The 24,137-nt window shown below is 42.6% G+C and overlaps 2 protein-coding genes across 3 annotated transcripts in view; one reads left to right on the forward strand and one right to left on the reverse strand.

Annotated features, from left to right (window-relative positions):
* Nucleotides 1–24,137, forward strand: part of CRYBG1 (crystallin beta-gamma domain containing 1) — a 190,891-nt gene that overhangs the window by 131,442 nt on the left and 35,312 nt on the right. For both annotated transcript variants that reach the window (XM_070559172.1, XM_070559173.1), the window contains 6 exons: nt 7,256–8,820; nt 13,630–15,997; nt 18,646–18,693; nt 18,780–18,898; nt 20,587–20,752; nt 23,172–23,311. In XM_070559172.1, the coding sequence (XP_070415273.1) occupies nt 7,256–8,820; nt 13,630–15,997; nt 18,646–18,693; nt 18,780–18,898; nt 20,587–20,752; nt 23,172–23,311 (4,406 nt within the window). The remainder of the gene's footprint in view (nt 1–7,255; nt 8,821–13,629; nt 15,998–18,645; nt 18,694–18,779; nt 18,899–20,586; nt 20,753–23,171; nt 23,312–24,137) is intronic.
* The window catches only part of RTN4IP1 (reticulon 4 interacting protein 1), a 150,373-nt gene continuing 135,374 nt past the window's right edge, over nt 9,139–24,137 (reverse strand). The window contains exons 9-10 of the mRNA XM_070559176.1: nt 10,345–10,391; nt 9,139–9,193 (exon numbers count right to left, since the gene is read on the reverse strand). Coding sequence (XP_070415277.1) covers nt 9,154–9,193; nt 10,345–10,391 — 87 coding nt within the window. The 3' untranslated portion in view covers nt 9,139–9,153. The remainder of the gene's footprint in view (nt 9,194–10,344; nt 10,392–24,137) is intronic.

Below are 24,137 nucleotides of genomic sequence, written 5' to 3' on the forward strand. Positions count from 1 at the left end.
ATTCCGGCAGAAAGCAGACTCCCAGTAGTTATTAGTGGAATGAGTGAGTAAAAGATCCTACAATTCAAACATTCTGTGATCTTATCTTTCTGATTGATCAAGTGTCAACGGCTTTAAACAATTAGGTTTCACTCTGTTTCTGTCAAACAGTAAACGACCTGAAGACAAATCTTACCTGGAACTGGGAGTCTACTTTTTAAAAGAAACTCTTTACTTCTTCATTAAACCCTCTGGAAGAGCGGAAAATACTTTTGGAATAATGAACATATAACTATTTCCTAAATTATGGCTTTCATAGTCAGTAATGCCTCTTTGTCAGGACACCGTTAAAAAAACAAAAACAGTCTGTCACTATTCTTTCACCCAATAGTGTACCTATGATTTTATACAACAGGACGTGATTGTCCTTGGCTTGAAGTGGCAGCATTAGAAAAAAACATAATTGAGGTTATAAGTAGAGAAGCACGTGTCACATGAAATTGAAAGGACAGAGAATAGATTTTAAAAAAAACAAGGAAATCAATAGTGAGCTGCAGAGATGGAGTGGGCATTGGGAGTGCTGACCAATATTAGAAACAGTGTAAGGGCAAGGAAGCACTCCAGCCCGGGAGACTGGGGACCAGTGACAGTGGAGAGAAAGGCTCTGAAAGTCTAATGTAAAGTATAATTGGTTGCACCGTATGAAATTATACCATAGATCAAAAATGGTTGAGTGTAGTAATTCCATATGCTTTTTTGTAAGAGGCCTGCTTATTACCAAACAGTGCTATAGTCTGTGGGTCATTTAGTGCAAGCCTTATTCTTCACTCATTGCAACAGCCCTGGAAGAAATCACTTGCATAGCACAGATGTAATAACAGAGGTCCATCGTTCTGTCTCCAGGATCATTAAGAAGTAGCTAAATTATATTTAGTATACTCTGAGGGAGGGAATTGTATAACATGTAAAAGAAAAATATTTATTTAAAAAGTTAAAATGAGAGCCAGCCCTGATGGTCTAGTGGTTAAAGTTCAGCGTGCTCTGCTTCAGTGGCCTAGGTTGGTTCCTGGGCGTGGAACCACACCACTCATCTGTCAGTGCCATGCTATGTTGGTGGCTCACACAGAAGAACCAGAAGAACTTACAGCTATACACAACTATGTACTGGGGCTTTGTGGAGTGGGGAAAGAAAGAAAAAAGGAGGAAGATTGGCAACAGATGTTAGCTTGGGGAGAATCTTTCCCTGCCAAAAAAAAAAAGTTAAAATGAAAAGTTTCAGTGCTTAATAGGTCAAAGTTTCTTTGTGTGAACATTTCATTTCTTCTTTTGGATTTTTTTTGTGTGTGTGTTGTATGCATTTAGAGTGGACCGTATATATTAGTGCAAGTAATACCAAAAAGAAAAACACATAATGGAGCGATGAAGAGGAGAGCAAATCGTTTTAAGTGCCAATTCCAGATCTAGGTCTGCAGTGTCAGGGATCCATATCTGGGTTCTCCCTTAAGTTTAACTTCACGTGTCTGTGGTTCTGAGACTCAGATGATATTCTATTGTACATTTATCGTGGGAAAATGTGATTTTAATTTTAATTCTAAAAGTCGTCAGCATGAATATCTTGAAAGTTGTAAGAAAAGAGTGATGTCTCCTTGTGAAAGTCTTTCTTGCTTTTTGTGTGTTTCTTTTTCTCGAAACCTAACTCAACATTAGATTTTCTATCCAGCTTTCACTATTTCTCTCTTTTTTTCCCCTCCCCCTCCCCACTCCCCATCTTTGTTCTTTAGTCATCACAAGGTTCAAAAGTATGTCTTGCTTTTATTGAACAGAATTTTCTAACCCTTGTTTTGACTTTCAAAAGTGAAGGGTGAAGTAGCTTAAATTCCTATATATTTTTTTTAAGATTGGCACCTGAGCTAACAACTGTTGCCAATCGTTTTTTTTTTTTATTCTTCTCCCCAAAGCCCCCAAGTACACAGTTGTAGATTGTAGTTGTGAGTGCCTCTGTCTGTGCCACGTGGGACGCCACCCCAGCATGGCCTGAAGAGTGGTGCCATGTCTGCGCCCAGGATCGGAACTGGGGAAACCCTGGGTGGCCAAAGCGGAGTGCGCAAACTTAACCACTTGGCCATGGAGTCAGCCCAAAAATTCCTATATTTTTTAAGTCACACAACTAAAGCTGTTTTTAAAAAAATCTAATGTAGAAAAAAAGTCCCTCACCAATGCAAACACACATACACATGTGTTGTGAGCCTGAGGTATTATTAAAGTAACATGGCCCATCACATCATTCACTATAATGTCCATCGGACTCGCTCCCCATCACAGCTGAGCTCAAGTTAAGGAGCTGAGGTATCTTTCAGAAACCAACAAAGTGAGCACTTAGGAAATCACAAGTCTTTTCAGAAAAAGAGTTACTTTTGTACATCAATGACCACATTTTTGAAGGATGCACAGGTACACGTAAAAAGGTCTTGATCTGCTTTCTTGAGTCAGATGCAGGCTGGGAGCCAGCAATAAATTTGAAGAAATCAGTCTGTGCGCGAGGAGCTGCCTCACCGGGCAGAATCCTCACCCGGGCAGGACAGAGCTGCGAATTCATGACCCCGCTACGTCTTGTGCAGAAAAGATTTCTATTCTGTTTTTGTTTTGTTTAGACTTAACCGTGTTTCTAGTTATCTCCAAGAATGGGTAACTCCCTTTTGGAAGGGAGGCGGGCTGTTACTAATTCTTTAGTAGCAGCAACTAATTTATGTCCACCTCTAGCTGTAAGTCCCTGTGCTCAGTGTTGGGAATGCACACAGGACATTTTCCTGCTCTTAAGGGGCTTATATTCCACTGGGCAACGAAAAGGTGGGAAACATATGAAAGACTTACTTGTAAACAGTATGTTAGTTACAGTTTCAAATAATATGCTCAACATATTTTTCTGCAACCTCTAAATGTGATTTCAGGTCAAGTACTTCAAAATTAAATGCAATGACTCCATGGATAATCTGAAAAAAAAATGCAAAAAGGCACACACACACACAGAAAGCACACTGTTTTGACCATATGTCTAGACATTTTGGTATATTCACCATTTGGTGGTATATTAACAATTTATCCTGTCTCTCCTGACCTTTTGCTCCCGACTAGTGGAGGAGATAGCAGAGATCTCTGAAATTATATATAACAGTACAGGGTAACTTTTACTAAGTTAGCTGCTGATAGTAGGTGCTGCCACACCAAGAAGTTTGAATATGGTTGAATACTGCTGGAATATGGTCTTGTCATAGACGCTTACACTCGTCCCTTCATGAGCCACAGTTAACGTTAGCCAATAAGAACGTTCTAAAACAGATCCCAGCACACAACCCATGGACAATTTCTACATACTCCTGCTGTAGACATGTCACCCAGTAGGGCATGGGTGACAGGAGGATTCCAAGCGCAGGCTCTGCACAGTGAGGTGGGCGGAAAGTACACGCTAATAAGCTAAATACAAAGGAGGTCCCGGGATTGCATGGCTCTGCTGTAGTCGGAGAACACCCAGTACCCTGAGAACCCTCAGTACCTTGCCCAGGCCCGGAGGAGAACCTGGGGAGGAGCCTGGGGGAGCAAGAAGAAGACTGATGGGCCCTCATGACCTCTTTTCAGAACACTCCCCTTCCTAACAGATAATCGTCAAGGTTGAGGGAGAAGGTGTCGGGGCTGTGGCCTCCCATCCTGGGTTTAGGACTCAAGCACAAAGCCTCCTACTGAAGAAGGCGTCAACTCCCACTCCGGACGACTCCCAGGCCATCTAGGTTTTCATTCTCTGTCTGCCATGCTCATTCTTCCTCTATGAACACTGGAAAGAAATAATTGTAGGCTGCAAAGAAATGTATGCCTTGTTTTAAGAAGGGGTGTTCCTTAAGGACGTGACTGTGGACTTTCCTCTGGAGGAATGGGGCATTCTCAACTCTGCTCAGAGGATCCTGCGTAGAGACGTGATGCTGGAGACGCACCGGGACCTGGCTCCTTGCAGGGAAGACTGCAATCCCCTATAAATGAGGACTAGCCTTGTGAAATAACTTGGGGCCTCCATTGACTAAGAAATATGAACTGTGCAGCTGAGCCAGATGGATTGTGTTTCTGCTCTTTATTTCCCAGGGAAAATGCTCTATTTTTAAATCAACTTTATTAACATATTTTATATATAAAACACACCCATTTGAAGTGTACAGTTTGATGAGTTTGGAAAGATATGTACATGTGTGTAACCCTCACCACAATCAAGATATAGAACATTGCCATTGCCCCCAAAGTTCCTCTGTGCCTCTTTCCAGTAACCCCTCCACCCCCTGTCCTGCCCTCAGGCAACCACTGATCTACTTTCCATGATTATAGATTAGATTTAAATTGTCTAGAATGTCATATAAATGGAACCACACGGCATGAAACCTCTTGAGTCCGGCTTCTTCCATTTAGCATAATGCTTTTGAGATTCATCCATGTCGTTACATGTTTCTGAAGTTCAGTCCCTTTTATTGCTGAGTAGTATTCTGTTGTATGGATGTAACACAATTTGTTTATCCATTCCCCAACTGATGGACATTTGTTTCCAGTTTTTGATTATTATGAATGAAGCTGCTGTGAACATTCATGTATAAACAAACAAAACTCTGGAATTTTCCAAAGTTCAACAGACAGAGCAGCCTGGCAGATGATAAACTGGTTACCTCTCTGGGGGGAGGATGAGTCAAGTGGTTGATGAGGCTGAGTTACCATGAGCAACTGGTTTTGTAAAAAGCAGCTATAGCCAAAAATGAAAAAATGCCTAACTGAGCAGAGAGGACTGCTGATCAGGCATCTTTCAACCTCATGGGAAAAATGGGTTGCAACATCCTTGGCAAGACAGTCTAATACACTTGGTTGTTTTCTTTAGACACAGGCTAGAATTAAGCCAACAGACTCAAACCTATTTTTTTGGCTACTTCAGGATATGTTTGAAGGCCTGTCCAGGCAACAGAGACAAAGAACTCCATCTCCAGAGTTAGAAAGACTACTGGCTGTGGGACCTGGGCAGGGATAAGTAACCTTGGCAAATGGGCATAAAACCACTACCTACCTTAAGGGCTGTCTCTGATGAGAATCTATGTAAATCACTTAGCAAGTGTCTAGCATATAAAAAGGGCTCAGTAAGCATGAATTAATATGATAAAAAATCATGTAATACCATTGACTCTTAGTAAAAGAGTCCAAATATACTCCTTAGAAAGTTTGAATAATCTATTTTTTTCTTAAATTACACTGTGAATTCTTCCTATATTATTTATATAACCATTGAAGAATTGAATTAATCAAAACCTGGTTAGATTTTAGAAGCATACTGACTCAGTTACCAAAGTTCCCAGCAGCTGCAGTGCTGGGCCATTTCTTCATCCGGCAACTGGCTGGTTCCACATCTCCCACTAGGTGCTTCTCAAACTAGAAGAATCACCTCTGGATTTTGTCAGTAAAGCTGCTTCATGAGCAGGAGCTGATTCTGTGGGTGTGTGGCTTGGAATCTATTCCTCTGGGCTGACTCTGGCTCAGGGGGACCCCCCCGCACCTCCATATCCTCTACAAAGGGGTTCCTGGGGTGGAGTCGGAGGACGAGTTGGAAGCTGAGGAGCTGAGTTTGAATCCTGACTTCATTGCCCCTACCTACTGCCAACACACACGTTAAGTCTCTTTGCCGTCTGAGCTTCGCTTTCCTCATTTCTTTCTCCTGAGGTAAACAGCATTTACCTCACTAGGCTGTCGCAGAATTACATGATGTTACAGTGCCAGGACAGTCTCAATCACTGCCTGCTGACCCTGTTAATTCCATGCTTTATCTTACAGTCTTTCCTATTTCCCACCGTCACCAGACAACTGGCTGCATATAACTCAACTGAAATGGGGCTGCTTTAAAGAGTGATTCAGGACCTTCCCTGTAAACACTTAATATTGTAAAAATGTCCTGAATGATCACCTTCCAAGAAAGAGGGGCTCTTTTCTGCTGCACAGGGGCTCAAGCCAGCTCTCCTGGGTTTTAAGTAGAAGAGTTAATTCTTGAGTTCCTGTAGCCACACGTGTGGGCTTAGGTTCAGTGGGGTCGTTACCCAGAATACGCATCCCTCCTCTAGCAGCCCAGGCTGGGCTCGCTCGCGCTCCCTCCTTCCCCAGGCCGGCCTCCCCGTGTCATGCGGGCCCCGGGCCTCACTCCACCGCCCGGCGCCCATGGGCGGGTTTGTTGTGACTGATTTGTTCTGAGCGCCCTCCTGGCTTCCGGCGCGGGCTCCAGGTGCCGGCCGTTTTGCTCCAGGCTGGGAGAGGCGCAGGCCTTTCCCCTACCCGGGGCCCAGGCGGATCACCGCAGGCGGCCCGGGCCCCCGCCCACGGTGGGTGGTTCCCGGGACTCCCGCCTGTGCGCGCCCGGAGCCCAGCCTGGTGGAGAGGGACTGGCCCCGGGCAGAGCCCCGCGTGCTTGCGTCCGCCCGCGCCTCTCCGGCCGGATGGGGGGGATGTGCGAGGGCGGTGGCCCTCCTTCCCCGCCCGCCCCCCTCCGTCGCCCTCCTAGGGGCCCCCGCGGGGAAAGCCCCTCGGGTGCGCGCGGGAGCGGCCGCAGGCGCTCGGCGGGGACGCGCGGGCGTTTGAATGCCCGCGAGCTCCTCTCATTGGAGGAGCGCAGGCCCCGCCCGCCGCGAGCCGGGGGCGGGCCAGGGGCGGGGCCCAGGTGCTCTGTTCCTCCTTGCCTGAAGGTTTTCCCGTGCAATTCTGTTGAACCCAGGTGGCTTCTCATTGTTCTAGAAAAGACTGTTTTTTTCCTCGTCCTCCTTTCCTCCTACAAAAAGAAAGGGCGCTATTTCAGAAAAAATTCGCCTTAAATACTTTAGTGTGTTTACTGCTGCCCTATAGCCACGCATGGCTGTTTTGAAATTGCGTCTTTATAGAGGAAGGAGGTAAAAAGGAAAGGCTAGAGAGACCTGGGAATTGTTTATTTTGTATAAGTGGTTATTTCGACCCTCTGAATTTTCCTTTATCATTTTCTTCCTAAATTATAGTCAAAGGAAATGTTATTCTAAGTAGCACCAAACATAGATGGTGTTTGAGAAAAATTCAAAAGGTAAAATCAGAGTGTATTTTGTAGGAAGGAATGTCACAAAAACACAGCTCTCATTTTCAATCACAACCTCTGGCCTATTATCATTTTGGCTTGAAGTTCCTACTTACTGCTAAGAGGAAAAAAACTGGGTCCTCATATTTTCTCTCCCCGTCCCCTTTTATTTTTCAGTCCAGAGCACAACCACCAGAAGAGAACAAAAGGAAGCCAGTTTTGGGGAAACTTGGCAACCTGTTCACGGCAGGAAGGAGAAGGAGCACCAGAAACGGGTTAGAGAGTCCCACCAGCTCCAATGCCGGATCAGTCTCTCCCAAGGATGTAACCGCTTGCAAACTCCCGGAAAGAGAGAACGAGAAGAGTAAATCTCAGGGCAGCCAACCGGAGCAGACAGACACACGCGCGGAGAGCTTCCCCCGGGAGAAGCCCCAGGGGTCGGAGGGCGAGCCGGCCGCCCCCCCTGACGCCGCGCTGTGCCCCCGCTCGAGCAGCCATGCAGCGGCAGCGGCTGTGTCTCAGTGCCCCGAGAGTGATTCACCCCAATTAGAACCTCTGGAGGCAGAGGGAGAGACTCTCCCAGATGCCACCACCGCTGCCAAGCAGCTGCATTCCTCACTAGAGAATTCCTCCAGGCAAGAGAGCGCAGAGACGCTCGCCCGCAGTCCGGGGGAGGACGCTCCGCCAGGCGCTGGCTGCGAACAGGAGGCAGCCCAGGCTGCGAGGGGGGTGCCGGGGTCGGGACAAGCCCCCCGCGTGTGTGCCGAAGGAGGCCCTCTGGAGCCCCAGGGCGCGCGCAGCCAGCCCCCCGAGGACGCATCTGCTCCGCCAGGGGACCCTCCCGCCGAGGGCGCAGAGGACTGGGCGAGCGCGGCGCAGGCAAACGGTCCAGCCGGGCCCCAGGGGCGAGACCGCCGGCCCGGCGAGCGCGTCCACCCCTCCAAAGTGTTAAAGTTGGACATCTACTTGAGGAAGACTGAGGTGGTGCAGGAGGACGAGGCGGCCGTGGGTGCTCCCGGGGCAGAGGATTGCAGCGACTCCGACGACATGGAGAGGAGGTCAGGCGGCCGCCGGTCGGGGAGGCGGAGGAGGTCGCAGAGGTCCACCGACTCCCCGGGCGCAGACACGGCGCTGCCCCACTGCACGGCGAGGGACAACGCGGTGTTCGACGACGAGGTGGCGCCACACGCGGCCGCCGAGAACGTCGCCGCGGAAAAGAAAGTGAAATCTCCGCGGGCGGCCCCCGACGGGGGCGTTGCCGCCGCTGCGAGCCCGGAGTCCAAGCCCGGCCCCGGCCCCAAAGGGCAGCCGCGAGGGGAGTCGGACCGGAGCAGACAGCCGCCGCCGGCCTCGTCCCCCACCAAGAGGAGGGGCAGGAGCCGCGTCCCCGAGCCCGCGCCCACCCCGCCCGCCGGCGGCTCGCGACCTTTCGCCAAGGAGTCTCCACCCAAGAGGGTGCCCGCGCCCGAGCCCGGCCCGGCCGCCAAGGGCGCCCCCGGGGAGAGCGGGGAGGAGGCGGCCCGGGTCGTCCCCCGCGAGCTCACGGTCAAGAGCAGCTCTCTGCTGCCGGAGATCAAGGCCGAGCACAAGAGGGGCCCGCTCCTCAACCACTTCGACGGCCGGGGGGAAGGAAGTCGAAGCCGAGAGCTGAGCAGATTGGCCGGAGGTTCGGACCCCGACGGCTCCAAGCCCAGGAACCATCTCGGTGCCGGCCGGTCGACAGTGACCACTAAAGTGACCCTGTAAGTCAATGCCGAATCAGGCCGGGCTGAGCTGCTGTCCGCAGACGTGCTGGGCGGCCGCTCCGAGGGGCTCCGGGTCTTTGCATCTGTGCAAGGATTCCTTGTGCACTGGACGTTCTCCTCCGCGCTGAAATTAAGATAAGAGGCTGGCAGGTGAACACAGTTGAGGTTTAAAATGATGACACATTCAGGAGCTTAGTTGGTTGTTAATTTCTGTTTTTAATAGAAGGTTTAAGTTCAGTCGGTGTAAAAGTGAGATCTCTCTTGATGCTCCACGTTTAGGTAAATAACAGAGGGAAGACTGCATGGCTTGACAGGAGTGAATTCTATTCTTTATGCAAAATGTACACTGGCATTCCTGGATAGGACATTCCTAAAACACAGAGGCAGTGAATTTGAAAACAGGGAGCAAACACTGATATGATCAGTATGACCCAGTCTCTTTGACACGTGTGAGTTTAAGAGAATTCACAGAAAGTTTTATGGGACTTAGTGCATTATTGGCCTACAGCTTAAAAAAAAATTCTCTAATACAGGTATCTTGGTTGCTTCTTCCCCTTTATAATGTTAGGGGGTCTGGTGATATTTTTGCCCCCAGGTTGAAAAATAATTTTGAGACTGAAATGAAGAAAGATCAGTGTTCTTACTGGGAGACTATTTGCTAAGTGAAAAGGACACATTAGAAAGATCAAGTTCAACAACAGCCTGTGACTCCTTATTGTTAAGTTGACTGATCTTTCAAATGTTTACTGAGTACCTACTGTGCATAGTGTTGGGCTAGGAACTATGGGAAAAAAATCACAGCTATGACTCAGTATATTGCCCTTGAAAGGTTTATGGCCCAGTCTGGCACACAAGGTGCAGAGAAGTAATAATATGAGGTGATATCTGATTAAACTGCCCAATGGATGTTACCACCCATAAGGACCAGGGCCGTGCAAAGGAGGAATTGTGCCTTGATGATAAATGTGACTTGTACAGGTCTTCAGAATGGTGGGGGAGGGGGCACTCTGTAAAACTCTTAAGATCCTCCCCCAGGCCCCACTCTCACTCCTCGTCTCCCAGTCAGCGCATGTGAAAAATAAATAAACTGCTTAAGTTTTTTCTATATTCACACATTTCTTAAAAGACTTGGTAATGTTGCAACGTTATCATTGGTAAACCGCATGGTTTCATTCTATGTGAATTCTTGGATAAGTAAGCTTTAGGGTAGGAGGTCTGCTTGGTCAACACTGGAGAGGAAAATCTGTTTAATGAATAACTTGAGCTACCTGACCAGCTGCCAACCTGGAGATCTTTGATAGAGTCAGCTGTTTACTTTGTAACGGCAGCGTTGGAGAAATTACCTGAGTGAATGATGCCCATTATTTGTAGAAGGCCAGTGTGAACATTCAGACCTCCTCCGTGTGAGCGGAGAGAAGCATTGCAGTGTACCTGATTAAGGATGCTTGCCTGGTCTTCCAATCGAAAGACAGGGTGGAAAAACCAGAAATGTTACACTGTTAAGGAGTAGGGTAAACAAACCTTGGGGAGAGGATCTCACAATGAAACGCTTCTTCATGCGCTGCTTCCTGTAATAGGAACAAATCAAATGCCTTTTTCTCAGTACTGATTATTTTCCACCTAAAATTTTTCCTTTGCTAGACACTGAGTTTATTTAATTTTGTTTCTGCAAGGCCTTGCACTTGGTGACTTGGCAACGATTGAAATGGAAAATTAATAATTCTTTCTAGTCCTTTCACTCGTGTCTGTCTGACTGATGGATTTTTTCAGACCCTGTAATTTTTCCTCTGGTTGGATTTCAAGTTAATATGTTACTCAGGTTATTTTTAAAAACAATTTGAGTCTGAAGTTTTAGAGTTAAAACTATTTTATGTTCTCTGAAAAATGATGATGATGAAGCAGCATACTTCTTGATGCTGTTGGAAAAATTGTCTTCGGTTCTCTCCCGAGTATTGAATGTTGAGATTCTTAAAATGGTATGTTTAGGATAAGGAGAATTTTCCTCTCATATTATAGCCATGGCTTTTTAGGCTCCAGATTATTTTCTCCTCTCACACTGTAATGAAGGCATTACAACATGAATTATAGGAGCCTTCCTTTTAATTATTTTGAACTGGGTTAATTGTAGTGACTCTGGGTAGCAGAACTTAATAGCACAGAAAGTTAGGTTGTAAAACGTATTTTGATCTTGATGTACATCTTTAATGTGCAGACGTGTGTTCCTGTCCTTAAGGTAGCTTGTTGGCTAACCTGGAGCATATTCCATTTACATTTTAAGATATACCTTGATGTCTGACTGTTCCTTGAGCTGATTAGTGAGAATTTCTTAAACGTATATTCCTGGCATACCATTAACTGATGGCATTTGTAAGCTCTCTATTTCTAATCATCTCACTGGTTTTAGAATTTAATCTTTAAGGAAGTGCTTATAAGTTAATTTTGCTTTTAAATTTAAGTCTTCTCATTTTATCCAGAAGGATAAGTTGTCTCACCCAAAGTCAGACTGCCTGTTCCCTCAAAAGTCTCCACAGGCCTAACCTTCTCTTTTTTTTTTTTGAGGAAGATTAGCCCTGAGCTAACTGCTGCCAATCCTCTTCTTTTTGCTGAGGAAGGCTGGCCCTGAGCTAACATCATGCCCATCTTCCTCTACTTTATGTGGGACGCCTACCACTGCATGGCTTTTGCCAAGCAGTGCCATGTCCACACCCAGGATCCAAACCGGCGAAGCCTGGGCCACCGAAACGGAATGTGTGCACTTAACCACTGCGCCACCGGGCCGGCCCCTAGGCCCAACCTTCTCTAAGGGCAGCGGGGCCATGCGGGAGAAGCACCCAATGTCCATGCTTCTCCACTTTGTGTTCTCATTATTAAGGTGGCCTCCAAAGGATGATTACTTTATCTTATTGATCTCATGATAATTCATTGACTCTTTGAATCATAAAGCTGGAAAGAAGCAACGGAGGTCACTGAGGCGAGTCTAACCTGACCCTTCCTGGGGAAGCAGAATAGTGGAGTGGTCGGGAGCATGGCATCTGAAACCAGAACACCTGGCTTCAAATGATGGCTCTGTCTCTTCCTAGCTGTGTGACTTCAGGCAAATCACTTAGCTTCTCTAGGCCTCAACTTCCTCATCTTAAAAGAGAATGTGTAGAACTATACATTAGGCCAGCCAGAGAAAGTGTTTCTTAAGTCCTTGGCAATCAGTCAATGTTAGTGGTTGTTATCTCTTCCATTTTATAAAGCATTAGACCAATGGTTTAGACATTTTTGTTTTTGCTTTTAGCTGTGGAGTCTGTTCTTCTAGGAAAGCTTGTATAGAAGTGATGTATAAAACAGAAGTAGGAGCGATTCTGGTTGAAAGGAGGGTGGCTGGCCCACAGCCCCATCCCTCAGTCTCTGCTGTCCCCAACTGCAGCCCTTGGAGAGAACTCCAAGGATTCCTTCAACCTTAACTTAGGGGGAGGGGGACCAACTCTGCTCTAAACTGTCTAGTTTTGTTTTTGTTTTTTATAGATAGAGAAGGTAGAGTCCAGAGAGTTAAAGTAACTTGACCAAGTTCACACAGATAATTGGTGTAAGAGCCAGGACCAGAGTCAGCTAATGCCAAACAGAGAACATTTTATTTCTCAGAAAGAAAACAGTGTGTACATCCAGAGACTTACAATTTCCATTAGGGGGCAATTGTACCCAAGAAATGTGAGAGAGACAGGGGAGACTCTCTTTGCACCCAAAATGGTGATAAAACCAATTGAGTAATTGATTAACAAATTATGGTACATCCATATGATGGACTTTTATGCAGACATTATGAAAACTTCTCAAATAAATGTTTTAGTATTGAAATATGTTAAAAATGTTAAATATAAGGTTAAGTAATCTTTTTTTAAAGGCAAGATAGCAAACTCTATGAACAGAATCTCAGTTCTACTAAAAATATTTCACTAGGCATACAAAAAGACTAGAAGTATACTAAAATGTTATCAGGGATACTGTTTGAGTGATGGGATTATGAGTGATTTTTTATTTTTATATTTTCCAAATGTCCTATAGTGTACACACTTATATAATCAGAGAAAAATTTTATGGGGAAAGGATGAAGGGAATAAAATATCCAAAGAGGTAAATAATAGATAAATATTTTTTATAATCTAGGCTTTTGAAATAATGTAAGAAAAAGTTATGATGGGGGCCAGCCCCATGGCATAGAGGTTAAGTTCAGCACACTCCACTTTGGTGTCCTGGGGTTTGCGGGTTTGGATCCCAGGTGTGGACTTACACTGCTGGTCAGCCATGCTATGGTGGTGACTCACATACAAAAAAAAAAAAAAAATAGAGGAAGATTGGCACAGATGTTAGCTCAGGGCTAATCTTCCTCAAGCAAAAAAAAAAAAAAGTTTATGATAAAATAAAAAATACACAATTGATGTTTGGGGCAATCATTTACATGTTTAAAGAATGGAAGTGCATTAAATATTCAAATTTGTTCTAATGTTCTTCAGGCCCTAAGATGTCTCCCAACTCAAATGCTAAGCACTAAGCTTACATACTGTATGTACTTGACAAGCTTGTTACCCTCCCACCTCTAGACTTTCTTAGCTACATGATTTTCTCATCCTTCGTACAGAAGCAAAACATCCATTAAAAATAGTTGATGGTGTATTTAGAATTGTTTAAAAATCGTTTCATAAAAAAACAATTGTTATATACCAGAAAGATGTTGGTTCTTCATAGTTCTATTTTAAATTGGTACATTCACTTTTTAAAAAACTAGGTCAATAACTTTATCTTATTGCTTTATTCTTGCAGCCCTGCCAAGCCCAAACATGTGGAACTAAATCTTAAAACCGCTAAGAATCTTGACAGTTTGGGAAATGAGCATAATCCATTTAGCCAGCCAGTTCATAAAGGAAACACTGCCTCTAAAATCTCCTTATTCGAAAACAAACGGGTGAACAGTAGCCCAAGACACGCTGACATTCGAGGCACCAGGAACACTGCTGCCTCTAATAAAACATTTGTTGGGAGAGCAAAGCTGAATTTAGCCAAAAAACCCAAGGAAATGGAGCAAGTTGAAAAGAAAGTCGTACCAAATAGTCACCAGAATGGGGTGCTGGTGAAGGAAACCTCTGCAGAAACCAAAGTTACTCTCCATGAAGAGGAGATCCTGCCGTCAACCGAGAGTCCCAGTGTAAGAGGAATGGAAGGCGAGCCCGCCGAGGGTCTGCCTCTTGGTTCTCAGCTTAGCCAAGATGATAAAGCTGATGTGCAAACAGATGCTGGCTGCCCTTCTGAACCAGTGGTTACTGCTCTGATTCCTGATAAGGACCACAAGCTCTTAGGAGAGGATCAGGCAAAGGCTGCCGACAGCCAAAGACTTGTACTTGAAAATATGACTGATACAGCACAAGACATCCCCGCCATTCTTGATACCAAAGATTCACCTCCAACAGCCACACCAAAGCTACAGGATACATTTTCTGACTCACAGCCCCCAGCTGAGTCATCTAATGGGGCTTCTCTTTCACTGCCTGCACCCATTCCTGTGGATGTTCCCAAAGATGCCTGTGCTCCAGCTCCCATAAGCAATTTTCCATGCACTGATCTAAAAGTGTCAGAAAACCATAATGGGAGTATTTTGCCTGTGTCTCATCAGAATAATGAGAAAACGCCCTACTCTGAACTTGCAGGAGAAGGAGGAGGAGGAGAATCAAGCCTTCCTTTGTCTACAGAGCACAGCCCAGAAACTGTGGGAAATGAATGTCCATCCAAGGTCCTTGTCCAGGATAAGCCCTTCGTGCTCCCTGTGGAGAGCACCCAGGATGTCAGCTCCCAGATCACCTCAGATGGCTCTGAAGTTAGAGAAGTGCAGTTGCCAAGTTGTCACAATAATGAACTTGAAGTGGTTTCCGTTGCAAGCTGTGCTCCCCAGAAAGAGGAAGAACCAGGCAATAAGAGCACAGCACCCACACACGTTAACTGCAAAGAGGAACATGTAGCCAAATCTGGCCCAGAAGTCATGCCGCCAGAATCCGAGAAAACTCTGCCTATCCAGGCTCAAGGTCAGGGCGACAGAAAACCCCTGAAGGCTGAATCCAGCCCCACCAACTCCCCCGGCAGCAGGAATCATTTAGAAACCCCTCAAAGACCAGATCAAAATGTTGTAAATGGCCAGGACAGCCCTGCCAGCCTTTTGAACATTTCTGCTGGTAGCGATGATAGTGTATTTGATTCTTCTTCTGATATGGAGAAATTCACTGAAATCATAAAAAAGATGGACAGCACAGTTTGTATGCCCCAGAAGAAAAAGAAGGCCAGGGTGCCCAACTCTCCTGCCCCTCACTTTGCTATGCCTCCTATTCACGAGGACAATTTAGAAAAGGTGTTTGACCCCAATGTATTTACCTTTGGTTTGGGGAAGAAAAAGGAAAGCCAGCCAGAAATGTCACCGGCTTTACAGTTGATGCAGAACCTTGACCCCAAATCCAAACTGAGGCCCAAACGTACGTCGGCTGAACAGAGTGTCCTCTTCAAGTCCTTGCATACTCACACGAATGGGAAAGATGAACCTCTGGCCACTCCAGAGGTAAATGACAAAGAGAGCAAGGATGTCACAAATGGTGGAGTTAAGAGATCTAGGCTAGAAAAAAGTGCACTTTTCTCAAGCATGTTATCTTCTTTACCACAAGACAAAATCTTTTCTCCCTCTGTAACATCAGTCAATACTATGACCACAGCGTTCAGCACTTCTCAGAGCAGTTCTCTTTCTCGGTCTTCCGTGTTAGAGCCTGTGGCCGAGGGTGCCCCGCCCTGTGGTTCAGACAAAGATCAGCCAAACCTTCCACCCAACAACTTAAAGGTCTTCAATTTCAACTCGTCAAATACATCTCATTCGGGTTTGAAAAGTCCAAGCTACATGGAAAAATACCTGCAAAAAGAGGAAACCAAAAAAGATCTGGATTCACGAAGTAACCTTCAGCTACCAGAAACTAAATTTTCTGAATTTTCAAAACTGAAGAACAATGATGATATGGAAAAGACTAATCACATTGAAAGTGTTCTTAAATCGAACTTGCCGACCTATGGAAACAATGACACAGACTTCATGGGTCTTTTCAAATCCAGCCTGTTTGACCCAAACATTTCTTTTTCTGGAATGTCATTATCAGATGCAACTGTAAGTAGCAACATATCATCACTTATTTGGGGTGTTTTAAAGTCAGAGGAGAAAGGCATGATGAGCAATTCATGTTATTCTTTTAAAAATGGTTATGCTCGTGTAAAATAGTTTTCACTCATCACATATTTGAAAACCTACTATGTGCAAGGGACTGTTAGGGCCCGAGAAAAAAGGTACTAAGATTCTGTTCTTGGGTCATTTGTAGTCTAGCAGGCAAAACAAGCTACACATATTTTAAAGTACTTGTGAATTTATATGTTGTTTTATGAAAGGTATAGATAAGGTGCCTTGAGAGTTCAGAGACAGACAAGATATGTTTTCTTACCTAGTTCTGCATAAAAATGCCCAAGGCTTGGGATGCTTAGAACTTTGAGGAATGGGGAAGCAGTTTCCTTTATTTGGAAAAGCCCCGCCAAGGAATCTTATTCCTTCTCTTGTGCTGTGAGATTTGCTCTTTTTTCCTCTAAGTAGCAATAAATGTTTATCTCATGCAGTTGAGAAAGTATTTTCTCTTAATTTGGAATTAGTGTTCATCAGGGAAATATTTTTCCCTGCAGAGCTGTTGGGGAGTAAAGAATTCTGGTCTCCATTGGATCTTTCCTTTAATATTGTGGAGAGGTCAGCAAAATGTGATTTGAGAAACAATTATGATTTCTCCATCTTCTTTTATCTGACTGCTAGAAGTTGTTTTCTTGACTTGGTTTTTAATGTGAATTTGTGCCTTTCTGTTACCAAGCTTGATACTCAAGTTGAGGGAGGACAATGAAAGAGGAAGGCAGAATATAAGCTTAGAGGTCAGCTCAGCTAAGCCCAGAAACAGGAGTAGGCCTCTCTATTCCTACTGACCACTCCATGAACCAGACTATCTGGCAGGTGTAAACCATCATCCAACATGGTTTATCCAGGCAGAAAATCTCTGCACCCTTCCTCATTTGTACAAAGCATTGCAGTGTGTTTTAATTCGTTGTATTGACTTTTGCTACAAGCCTGTCATAAGATGTCATTTTGGAAGCTCTTTCAAAATGTATAGTTGGGTTTCCAGTTGAGGCTCAGATCGCTCTTTTAAAAAGTTTTCAAACTTTTTGGTTTGAGGACACTTTTATATTTAAAAATCCTTGAGGACCCCAAAGAGCTTTTGTTCATATGGGTTATGCCTATTGGAATGTGTTATGTTAGAAATTAACACTGAGAAAATTTAAAACAATACACAAGTGCATATTCCCTTAGCCATCAGAGCAATAATATCATCACATGTCATGGACTCTCTGGAAAATTCCACTCTACACTTGTGAGAGAAGGACAGTGAAAAAGGCAAATAACCTCTTCTTATTGTGAAAATAGTTTTGACCTCATAGACTCCCTGAAAGGGTCTTGGAGACCCTTCATGGGCTTCTGGACCACGCTTTGAGAACCACTGCTGTATATAAACAAAATGGAATTGGCCTGTAGTACTCAGAAATCATAAGATTTTTAAGTATTTCTCTCAAGCACAAAATTTCCACTGGTCCGCTTCCCATTCATTACGGTCTTATTCTCTTTTTAATCATTCTTAGAGCGCTTCTCTTATTTGACAACAATGTGATGAGTCTGACAACAGCGTATACAATTTCCCAGTGGAATCCCTTGAAAAACCGAGCCAAGTGGAGTGAAAAGGAGAAACAAAGTGCTTTATACTTTCTTTAGGCCTTTTTATGATTATAAAAAATTTTTTTTTATTTTCTTTAGGTCTTGGACTTTGTTGACTATACTGCATTTTGTTTTAAATGTCAGGCTTTTTCTTCAGCTTATCTACTCGTAATGTGTGTATACAAATAAGTATATACCATTTTGGTTTCTAATAATGCTCCCCAAGGCCGTCTGTGGTCTTTCGGCATGTTCCAATCTGGTATGATTTAGGAGCCATCAGATCAAAGGCAGTTCTTGGAATAGGCATCCTGGTCACCATTAAAAGTAGTGATGTTTTACAGTATTTTTACATGGATAATTACTATTTTTATTATCTCATGCATTTCTGGTTTTACTGGTCTTGTCAGATGGTCTTGAAAATGGTTAGTCTTGGAGCCATATAAAAACGTATTTTGTCCATCAAAAAGGGAGTGATTAAATAAACCATTTGCAGTGTACATTCTGAAATATACCTTATGCACTTTTTTATTTAGACTAGTCATTGTTATGTGATGGTAGATGTTACTGTGAAAAAACATATTGATAGATTCAGATAAGATGTGTCCATGAACACATAAAATTGATTCAGTTCATTCTAGATAAGTGATTAATACATTCTAATTTCTCTATTTATTGAGATTATACTGAGATTGAATGATAATCTCTTAGTTGAGTTCTTGTTCTGTGAACTGATGTAAAACATATGTCTGACTCTTGGGCCCTGGAGTTTCTAGGTGGATAGAAATATCCCAGACATTTAAATGAGGAGAAATTGAAATGGCAAATTCAGTTAGAGGAAAAAAAGCTCTTAATAGTATAGACTCAAAGAGAGCTTTCATACATCTTTGGCATAGATCAAGCGGACATGTTTCAAAGTTGATAAATTCTGAGGCAATGCCATTTTAAAGGATCACGGAGGAGAAAAGAGGGCTGTTCCACAAGGGTAATTATTTGTTGTGTTTTTGTTCATCTTGTTACAGACACTCAGAGGAAGTGTCCAAAATAAAATCAATCCCCGACCTGGAAAGGTAAGATTATTTTCTGTTTCTAGTCTAGATCTTATTTGGTCTGGGAATCTGTGCTGACACGTGCCACCCCTCTCGTTTTCCCGCAGGTGGTGATATTTAGTGAACCCGAGGTCTCTGAGGCGTGCATCGAGGTTTTCAGTGACGTGCAGGATTGCAGCTCCTGGAGCCTCTCCCCCGTCATCCTCGTAAAAGTCGTCAGAGGATGGTAAGAATGGCGCTTTGAGCCCCTGACCTATAGGGTCTGTGTTTTACGCTTTTTAAATTACCTTCTTGGTGTTTACTACTTATTTAAAATTAAGCCCTTAGCAATGTGAAAGGCAGAAAATACTAGTCACAGTGAGTATTAAAAGGAATTTATATCTAAGAAATACGGTTTTCAATCATGTTTCTGATTATAGGAGTGACACATGTTTATGCTAGAAAAATCAGAAAAGTGCAGCAGTACAGGTTTCTTTTTCCCATATATCTCCACATAACATGGGTTTGGACTAACGACTACCAGAGTCCGTAGTATGCTTTTGGTTTATGAATTTTCAGTGAGGTTGGTAAGAATTGCACTAGAAATGTTGATAGGCCATGCGCTAGTCATGTGGATAGAATTTTAAAACTTCTGTAAGAAAAAACATCTTTGCTAAATTTTTTATGACAGTTCAGTGAAGGACTAACCTAAAATTTATTTTCCAACTTTTCGACAACAGATGGTTTTGAGTAAGTAAAGAAACTGGTGAAAAAATTATTCTACCAGCTTAATTGCTTCGAGGAAATACACAGGAAGTTGAATAAAGAAAAGCAGTTGTAAAAAAATCACTTACCGGGCATAAATACTTTGTTACCTATTTATAAACTTGCTTGAAAGAAAGAGGGTAGGACTGTAGACATTTAAGGTTTAAAAAATTAGTAAGCTTTGCTTTTCTTCTCAATTTGATCAATATGCGGCATCTTGTTAGGTTTTAGATATTTTAATATACTTTTCTATATACTCAACATATTCATTAGAAAAATAGAATTAGCTTTTGTTCTTAAATTTGAAGACTGAAATTACACCAAAAACAAGCTTTGTGTAACAGTTTTGTTTTTAATAGAATAGTGCTTCTTTCTTTTGCAACTTTTGTTGGCATCTCTCTTGAAAGCATAAGCGCTTACGAGCAGCACTGTATATATTGACATGAGGTTTTTATTTAGTGTTTGATGTTGTTGGGAAGGATATTTTAAAAATGCCTTCTGGGTGACTAAAGTTAACAATGCTGTATTGTATATTTCAAAGTCGCTTAAGAGGATACGTCTTGAAAGTTCTCATCATAAGAAAAAAATTTGTAACTATGTGAGGTGATGGATGTCAACTAAACGTGTTGTGGTGATCATTTCACAATATATACAAGTATCAAATCATCCTGTTGTACACCTAAAACTAATACAATGTTATGTGTCAATTGTATCTCAATAAAACTGGAAAAACATGCTTTCCAGTAACACGAGTATCATCCTTTGTATCAATACATCCATTGATGTGGCTCTAATATGCAAGTTAAACTCCTCCTAAGAGAAGTGTTTTCTATACATATAAGAAAAAAAATTACAGAAAAGTCCATTTATCTGATGTATTAACCATTTTCAAGTCTTCACTAACTGGCAGTTCCATAAAACATTAGTAGCTCTATAACACTCATATTGATAGCCAAAAGTTCTTTAAGATCCTGCTAGAGTTCTTCAACTATCAGAGGCTTAATTATGCCCAGTAAAATTTTAGTTTTAGGGGGAGTTTATACTATTTTAATTGCTAGAGAATTGGTCACTAATCTATAATATATATAGTGGCTTTGAGCCAGAATTTTTGAGTAATCAAAACTTTTCTCACTAAGACTGGCTAATAGTTTTGCTGTGTTTTATTCTTAGTTGGATTTTATATGAGAAACCAAATTTTGAAGGGCATTCCATCCCGTTAGAAGAAGGAGAATTGGAACTCTCTGGTCTGTGGGGTATAGAGGATGTTTTGGAAGGAAACGACAAGGCAGAGTCTGCTCAGCCTGTGGTGATCGGTTCCATCAGACATGTGGTCCAGGTAGGTTTAAAACTAGTACACTTTTAATAAGGGAAAATTTAATTTATTCAGCAAATATTTACTGAATGCCAGGAATGATTCTTTTTGGAGAAACGTTCATTTTATGAAATAAGTGATTGGGAAAAATATTTGGTGCTTTATGGTTGTATTTTCTATACTTTAATTGTATATGTACACTTTAAAAGAATTAGAAAATAAACATTCTAATTGGTTGGCCATTTTTTTCCCAATATATCCTAAAGGTAAATTTCTCACTCCTGGCCCCCATTCCCATCTCCAAATATATTTTACTTAATATTAAACTTGGTTTTGATGAGTTCTGTATGAACAGATTTTTCTTTTACTTAGTTTTCTGGTTGCTGTGTGAGTTCTCATTACCTTGAGTGGCTAACACGAGTTTTATTTTGGAAAAATAAATAATCCAAAAATAATTTAGTTGGTAGTTCAACTCTGAGGTTTCATATGGGTTTAAAAAAATTAGGTATTTGAAGCCACTTTATGGATTGGGGAAAATTTCTTGGTTCCTTATTTATTGACGAGGAAGTTGTATCAGTGTTTCTTTGTGGCTCTTGGGATTTGATGATTCTTTACCTTTTAAAAATGTAGAAGCTACCTTCCAAGTGGAAAATTAAAACCCCTAATAGAGATGGACGTTGGGGTGCAACAGGGAGAAAAGGAGTGTTCTAAAATGGGAATGAGTAAGAACGAGGAGCAAGTTTTGGCAGAGGAAAATGACACCTGTTTCCTAGGTCAACATTTTTGAATAACTTAGATGATAATTGGTATTCTAAATGATTTATCTCTTAGTAGTTTTTAAGTACATAATGTGATAAACCTTATCTAAGACATGAATAACCCCATTTAAAAATGTCGTGGTTAGTGGAATAATTTACCTGCAGTTTTTATTTACTGCCCACATAATATTGGTAATAAAGCAATGTTTAAAAATATCATCCTTCAAATCCCACCTATGATGAAGTACCCTCCCGTCATTTTGCTGAATTCTCTACTCTTCCTTGGCCATATTCTAATCTGCTTTTTCTGTATTTGTAATCATGATACCGATATAATGTTTTCCTTTTTTTTGCTTAAAACTGTGGTTCTCAATCCTTTTTCTCTCTCCATACCATTTTCCTGAAGATCACACTCCCATATTGATAACGTCTGCTAATGATCTGCACCTGGAGGTGGGACCAGAATCTTATGGGGTGGGGATTCAGGTGCATCCAGGAAGTGGGGTATGGGACATGAAGCACACTGGGAAAGAGGCCTCCCGTTCTTCCTGATAATGGCAGACCTAAAGCACTTAATGCTTTCACGATATTACACGGTTCGGGGTTTAACTGCGCAGCCTATTCCATTGATGTGACATGCTGTTGTTTATTTTACCTTTCTTTCTGTGGAACTTCAGGTGGTTTCTAGTTTTTTACTACTCTTTTAAATAATGCTGCACGGACATTTTTGTGAATTTAATAATTTATAATTTTCTGACTTACTTGCCTGGGGTCAATTTTTCTGAATGGTGTCATGTTAAAGGGTAGGAACACTTTTATGGCTCCTGATACATTATGAATGATGTTTTTGTTTTTACAGATGTGTTTATGGTTTCTTGAGACTTGAACATAAGTCACAACATATTCGAGGGGGTCACCTTTTTCGTTCATTAAATTTGTTCCCTTTGACACTGTTTGGAAGAGCCTCCCTTGAACTGACCCAGTGTTATCGTTCCTTCTGTGCCTCAGGTCACCTAGCTCAGCAGCGTAGAAGGGGCTCAGTCAACTTTCCCTTAGCACTCAGGCACTCAGTCACAAGTCTTTGGAGGAGCGTTTGAGGGACCATGGACATGCAGGGCGTGGGACAGCGACCAAAGCGTGGAGATCTGTCAATCACCGTAAACGTGTGCCTTTGCCTTTACAACTTAGACGAAACCACCATCCTAGAGGTTTAGTCGTAGTCAAGGCGAGTTACCACAGGGGACTGTGGGCACAAAACAGCAGCGGAGGAAGGCGCCAAGCACAGCCCCTCTGTAGACCGAGTCTCTGGACTGGATGGTCACAGGAGAGCAAAGGAACTGACACTCCTGTCACCAAGGAAAGCCGAGCAGTTTTTTTCAGTGAGGGTGAGAGAAATAACTATGCTCCAGAATTCTAATCAAATACATTTCTGGTGCTCTTTGCTTGAATGTAACACTGAGATGTGTGACTAAAGCAATGTGTCTGCCCCCCCAAAGACCACATATTATTAAGTCATGGGTGAAAACAGGAGAAGGATAAAATGGCAGGTGCTCTATGAAATGTATGGTTGTATTTAAAGCTTATTTTAACTATTTGAAGAAGAGAACCAGGAGCTTGCTGTAGAGTTAAATACATGGTGTAATGATTATTATATACGTACATATGTTGTTGCTGCTGTTTTTCAGGATTATAGAGTTAGTCAAATTGACTTATTTACTGAACCAGAAGGGCTAGGACTCCTAAATTCCTACTTTGATGATACTGAAGAAATGCAGGGGTTTGGTATAATGCAGAAGACTTGTTCCATTAAAGTCCACTGGGGCACGTAAGTATTTTATTTCCAATACAATTTTAATGAAGCTTTTTTGAGCACAGTACTGGAAAGAGGACTTAAGATGTTCCATCTCTGACTGGTTGTCCTGTTAAGTAATTATTGACTAAAAGGTTTTTATAAAAATAAGGTACATAAAATTCTGATCTTTTTTGTATCTATGTTACTGTGATTCAGCTCTCTTATAAACAATAACAATTTCTTGAAGGAAGTGCAGGGAAAAAATGCAGATTTGATGTAGAGATTTCCTTATCACAGAGGAACCTGAGTCATTCAAAGCTGAGTAACAGATTATAACTTCAGGGTAATTCAAAGGAAGTAATTCAAGGCATGTGCCCCTGATATTTCAGGTGGGATGGAGGCCAGCACACATGCTGCTTCCTTTAACATTTTCACACAATGCTGTCCAGAACCCCTAGGAGATTGGTTTCACAAATCACAGGAAACTGCGGGAGTATTTTGAAGGAAATGGGAGTATCTCAGATAGGGGAGAAATTAGGATGGAAAGTACAGGCTGCAAAACTGAAGATCGAGGTCTCCGAAGTAGAATGCACAGCCTGAGGCTGGATGTGCAAGACGACCGCGGAGATGCAGGGAAAAAAACACTGAAGCGTCTTTATATTTTATTTTAAATCTCTTCCTTTTAAGATTTTATTTTGGTGTATGTTTTCTAATAAATTCATACTATTATTCAGTGATTATATATGTAGTTTATAAATATTCATATATTCAGAGACTGCTCAAAAGTTTTTATTAATGGTTTACGCATGACACATTACACATTATACATGTGTAATGTGTCAGATGGTAAATACAACAG

The sequence above is a fragment of the Equus przewalskii genome, chromosome 9 (genome assembly GCF_037783145.1).
Source record: "Equus przewalskii isolate Varuska chromosome 9, EquPr2, whole genome shotgun sequence".
NCBI classification, from domain to species: domain Eukaryota; kingdom Metazoa; phylum Chordata; class Mammalia; order Perissodactyla; family Equidae; genus Equus; species Equus przewalskii.